General features: G+C 42.2%; 2 protein-coding genes across 2 annotated transcripts; both read right to left on the bottom strand.

Annotated features, from left to right (window-relative positions):
• Nucleotides 1–3,641: 3,641 nt before the first annotated feature.
• LOC141841676 (uncharacterized) lies at nt 3,642–4,261 on the bottom strand. The gene has a single exon (XM_074729859.1). It carries the CDS (start codon nt 4,205–4,207, stop codon nt 3,746–3,748), a length of 462 nt encoding a protein of 153 aa, XP_074585960.1. The 5' UTR covers nt 4,208–4,261; the 3' UTR covers nt 3,642–3,745.
• A 116-nt stretch (nt 4,262–4,377) lies between these two features.
• LOC141837861 (putative LRR receptor-like serine/threonine-protein kinase At3g47570) lies at nt 4,378–5,200 on the bottom strand. The gene is made up of 2 exons (XM_074725229.1): nt 4,858–5,200; nt 4,378–4,774 (listed from the first exon to the last, which is right to left on the bottom strand). The coding sequence occupies exons 1-2, from the start codon at nt 5,183–5,185 to the stop codon at nt 4,401–4,403; spliced, it is 702 nt and encodes a 233-aa protein (XP_074581330.1). The 5' UTR covers nt 5,186–5,200; the 3' UTR covers nt 4,378–4,400.
• Nucleotides 5,201–6,000: the final 800 nt, after the last annotated feature.

The raw sequence follows: 6,000 nt of genomic DNA, 5'->3' as shown, positions 1-6,000 counted from the left end.
ATTTAAAATCTTATAAAATAAATCATATTCTACTCGATTTTAAAAATACTATTTCTCTCTTTAAAAGATAAAAAAAATTAAAACATCTTAACCGATTAATTAAATATGAGATGAAATCAAGATTAAAAACATGATTACACTAAAAACAATAATATAATGTTCATGTATTTTGGTTAAAAATTCATTAATAATTTTAAACACATTTGAATCAATTTAAATAAAAAACTAATGGACTCTTAGGAGCTGCTAAGTCTATCATGCCCTCGAACCTTAATTCCACAACCCAGATAGCATATTGTGTATTCGTGGAATCTAGACAAATCATAGGAGACTCCAGAGGCACCTACAAGCAGGATGATATAATGCAAAGTGGAGGCACCCAAAGGCAAGATAGTACGTAGAATGAAGACACCCATAGGCATGATGGTGCGCAATGCAGAGGTGAACAATGCATAGACGGAGGCAACCCACAGATATGATGGTGCGTAGAGCGAGAGTGACCAGTGCAAAGACAAAGATGTGCAAAGTAGAGGCATCTACGGGCATGATGGTGTGCAAAACAGAGGCACCCACAGACATATTGGTGTGTAAACAGGAGACACTTATAGGCATGATGGTACATAGACTGGAGGATGCACAAAGTAGAGACAACCATAGGCATGATATGCGCAAACTGGAGGCACCTACAGGTAGGATGGTACGCCGAGCGAAGGCACCTACAGACATAATAGGGCGTAGAGCCGAAACACCCAATGCATAAGTGGAGGGTGTAGCAGCGGATGGGATGGCCATTTCCTAAGAGTAGCAACTACTTCCGGTGGCCCCGATTACATCTAATGAGATATAAGCAACACTCTTTGATATTTGCATTAATGATCGAGCGTTGGGACCGGATGGGTATGACTCGAAATTATTCAAGGCAGCTTATACTAGGTTCAAACCGATGCGTGTATGCATCAGTTCAGGAATTCTTTGTATCAGGGTGCCTCTTGAAGCAATGAGACTACACCTTGGTAGTTCTTGTGACAAAATCAAAACATACACCATCTGTCACAGACTACAAGCCAATATCCTACTGTACAGTAATCTACAAAGTCATCTCCAAAGTAGCAACAACTTGACTTCGTATGGTGTTGAGCGGAATTCTGGATCCTGCACATGCCGCTTTTGTGGAGGACAGATGCGTAGTGGAAAACATTCATCTTGCTCAAGAAATATTGTGAAAGCATGCACGGAAGCGGGTTTCACCAAGATATGTATTGAAAGTGGATTTACAAAAAATGTTTGATATGGTGAATTGGGCTTTTTTTGTTAGTTGCTCTCCGATGCTTTGGCTTCCCGCAACAATATGTGACTTGGATAGAGGAGTGCATCACAATCGTCTCTTACTCGGTGGGCATCAATGGTGCCATGTATGGATTCTTCAAAGGCAGAACAGGAGTATGACAAGGTGGCCCACTCTCACCTTTTCTCTTTGAATTATTTTTGGAGGTGCTCTCACGATCACTAAAGGCGACAGCAAGGCAACCCGCATTCCACTACCATCCTATTATGTCGGTGTCCAGATCACTCACTAGGCATATGTCGATGTGCTCATCTTCACTCAGGTGGATGAATCAACAATGGAATAAGTGGCGAACTATCTAGAGGAGTTTGGGAGCATGGCTGGACTTCACCCGAACTTCTACAAGTCAAGGCTTTACATCGCAGGGGTGAATGAACGGACAACAGAGAGGATCTTGTAGATTACCAATTTTTCAGTATGAAACCTTTCCGTTCCACTATATATCTTGGCATCCCTATTGTGGCGGAGAGGCTCTATATGAGCAACTACAACTTGTTGACGAAGACTATCATGAGAAAGCTTGCTTCTTGGCCAAAGTAAACATTATCCTATGCTGGCAAACTAGAATTAGTGAAGATGGTGTTCCAAAGTATCGAATGTTTCTGACTTTCGATATTACCAATCTCATGTGTAGTCATCAACAAGATCTACGTCATATACCACTCTTTTGTATGTAACACCAAGCACCTGCCAATCTCTTGATGAAGAGTGGAATAACAATACATGTTGAGAATCAATACATGTATAAAATAAGATAGAGTGGAATAACAATAAAACAAAATCGATGTCTCCATTAGGGGTGTAAACGAGCCAAGCTGCTCACGAGCTATTCGAGTCTCGGCTCGAAAAAGTTCGTTTGAGTTCGTTCGATTAAGTTAACGAGCCGAGCTCGAGCCTGATTTCGAGCTCGAAAATATTATTGAGCCGAGCTCGAGCTTAACAATATTTGGTTCGTGAGCTCGCGAACATGTTCGTTTAAAGGCTCACGAACGTGTTCGCGAACATGTTCGTTTAAAGCTACGAACGTGTTTGTTAAGAGATTCACGAATATATATATATATATATATATATATATATATATATATATATATATATATATATATATATATATATATACATGAATTATAAATATTATATATTAATGAGCCAAGCTCGAACTAAGCTCGTTTAACTTTTAAACGAGCTATTTCGAACCAAGCTCGAACTGAATTCGTTTAACTTTAAAACGAGCCTTTTTCGAGCCGAGCTCGTGCCGTTCGCGAACTATTTAATTTCATTACGAGCCGAACTCGAGCTTAAGAATTAAAGCTCGAATCGAACTCGAGCCGAACTCGAGCTTCGGAAAAACGAATCGAGCTCGAGCTCGAGCCTTTTACTGTTCGGCTTGGCTCGCGGCAAGGGCACAACAAGGTGGTGCGCAAGGTTTTGGGCGAAGGCACTGTGGCCGCATATGACTTTTTCAAGTCACAGGGTAATAGGAAGTCATGGGTAATGATTATATGGAAGTTGTATATCATGCCGAAGCATCAATTTGTCATGTGGATGCTTGTAAATGTCAAGACGAACACCAAGGATAGATTGATATACATAGAATGCAAGAAATGTCTGTTATACCAACGGGAGAACGAGATAGCAGACCACCTTTTTTTCATGCTCGGTCATTGTACCTCCATGGGTGAAGGTTTGGAGACGACTTCACATGGACCATCAAATTCAAACAATAGTAGATATGCCAGATCTATTTTAGAGGCAGTTATGTGAAGGAAACATTCTCAACAAGGCGTGATAATTAGACATTACATGTATGATCTATTTGATTTGGCAAACTGTAATCGATAAGAGAGAGGGATTCCAAGCATAGACAGGATGCTCACAAAGGTTCAAATACATTTTTAGATTTATGAGTACTTCCCATGTAATGTAAGATCATGACAACTTTTTAATATAATTCTATTTTTTAAGAGAGAGAAATAGCGTTGTAAATCATTTTTAAAGATTTTAAATGTAATTAGATATTAATAAAAGTTAAGGACATAATTCAGTAAAATATCAATCACTGATAGAATAACATGAATACATAACTATTCATAAAAGTTTTCATGTTGAGAATCAATACATGTAGAAAATAAGATGAAGAGTGGAATAACAATAAAACAAAATCGATGTCTCCATTGATGCCTCCCATTCGGAGCTTGGGCCCTTATCGGGCCTGAAACAGCAACTGAATGGGAATCAACTAGTCCAATTTGATCGTGTAGAAGTTTTAGTTCAATGGAAAATTAACTCATCGATTAAATAATTTAGAATCCATCGATCCTTTCTTTATTTATCCACATAGATAGATCACTCTATCTATCTGTTATTCTTGCTAAACCCTTTATTAATCCATCTGAAAGCTCTCTAATTGGGTCCCCAGCAGCTGAGGTACATCACCTTCCTCAGCGACTCCTCCGACCGCTTGGCTTCCTCGCTGCTCCTCCTATCGCACATGGAGGAAGGCATCCTCACGGCCTGAGACAGCGACCCCATGTTGCCCTTGGCGTGCTGCTGCAGCGACCTCATAGCGTAGTTCCACCTGCAAAGCCCAGCTTGATCCTTGAGCGCCTCCACTGCGCCGACGCAGGCGGCCACCAACACCGACGACGCTTTCTTCACTGTTGCCATGGCTCTAAGCTTTGCGTTCGTTCGAGTTGTGAAAACAAATGGAGTGGTTTCGTTGTCAGGTCGAAAGCAGGCAGGGCGATGGAATTTGTAGGGAAGAAGGGTTGGTGAAGGAAGTAGTAGGCGAAGGGGAAGAAAAAGGTGAAGCACTCGGTTTTGGCATTCCACTCCGATAAACAGGGGGCTGTTTTGCTTTTCCATGGGCCGGAACCAGAGGTTTCATGAAGCAACTTGAAGGAGCCGGAGTTTGAAGCCTAAACAATGGGATCGAGTATCGGTAGATAGATAAAGTGTCAGACCTAAAATTTATTATCATGAGTTCTATACATACAGTTTTATACTTAGTTCTATATACTCAAATCTAGGTGATAACTGTGAAAGTTGACTTTCTCTCTTACGGATTTTGTGTTTCGTTGGTAATTTCGATCTTTTTGACAAACACATTCTTGACGGCGCGTAGCTGTGCAACAGTGTCTCCCATGCACATTCGATCTCGCGGAGCTTGCTCGGTGCACGCGAGACCGATCCTTGCAAGGGAAGTCGAACACTCTTCAACACTGTTCCACCGATCGATCGTTCCATTGTCATGCAAGAGCAAAGCTGGATCAACAATCTCCATGGCTCCTCTCATCTCCACAAACCTGCGCAGAGTTAGCCCTTCCTCGAACATCTCATCAACTGGGCTCTTCCCGGTCAGTAGCTCCAATAGAAGTATGCCGAAGCTGTAGACGTCGCCACTTAAGGAAACAGGGCTGCCTTCTGCATACTCTGCGAGAGAAAATGGATTATCAAAGTTAAATTTCATCGTGGCTAAATTAGCAACAGGCGAATTCATGAGATCGTGGTTTCACCTGGAGGAACGTAACCAATAGATCCTTTCAATCCAATTGAATTTGTTGAGTCGGTAAATGACCTGCTTATCGCTTCTGGGAGGAGCTTGGCGAGCCCAAAGTCCCCAACATGTGCCACCATGCCCTCGTCCAGAAGAATGTTGCTCGGCTTCAGATCGCAGTGGACGATAGGTGGGTTGCAACGACAATGAAGATAATCCAATGCTTCAGTGACATCGATAGCAATGTTCAACCTCTGTACCAGGCTCAAGTTGCTTACTTCTTGATTCTCTCTACTGTCGTCTTCGAGCTGGGGGTGCAACCACCTATCTAAGCTCTTGTTTGGCATGAAGTCGAAGACTAATGCTTTCCGGGATAATGCCTTCTATGTGGTTCAAGTAGAGGACCAGAATTAAGAGGGATGAGACGTTGGTGAGGGATGCCGGAATTACGCCGGTGATGTTGTTTTTGCCGAGATTAAGAACAGCCATCCTCGTGAAGGAGCCGAGCCAAGGGAGGATCGATCCCACAACCAGATTCTCATATAGGTCAATATACCTTAGCTCCGAGCAGTTGCTCATGCCCATAGGGATCTCCACCGCCGATGGAGTTGGAGCTAAGGTCGAGGTACCGCAGGCGGCGAAGGCGGCCAATCGACGAAGGGATCTCGCCGTGCATCGAGTGCTTTCGAGGAGAGGTTGATGCTTCGGAGGAAGGAGAGGTTTCCCTACGCATTGGTTTCCCTACGCATACTTTTCTCCCTCCTTGATTAGACTCCCTCAAACACCCTTTGATTCAACTACTTATCTTATAAAAAGCTTACTTCATTAGCCTCTCTTTGCCCATTCTTTGGGCATGGAATTCAATTAGAATGCATGTTTTCGATGTTCTATCTAATATTAAATGGAGGCATAGACGAAATATGTGCATTAAATCGATCTGATTTGGTCATGTCATGTGTCTAAATCGTGATCGACAAGTTTCCTAGGTCAAACAGGCGTGCGGAGAAAACTAGCTAGATGAACTATATATAATGAATTAATTTAGGTCAAGTTTCAAGCCTAGCTAGTGATAAACATGTCTCGAAACATGAAGACAGAAGCTTTCACTGCTAAGCAATCGATACTCTTTCTCCTTCACGAATCGTCTTCCTCTATCTATATA

The sequence above is a fragment of the Curcuma longa genome, chromosome 11 (genome assembly GCF_044706935.1).
Source record: "Curcuma longa cultivar G26 ecotype Majalengka, Jawa Barat chromosome 11, ITB_CL_G26_1.1, whole genome shotgun sequence".
NCBI classification, from domain to species: Eukaryota; Viridiplantae; Streptophyta; class Magnoliopsida; order Zingiberales; family Zingiberaceae; genus Curcuma; species Curcuma longa.
The sequence above is the reverse complement of the archived record's forward strand: the minus strand, read 5'-3'. Positions and strand labels throughout refer to the sequence as shown.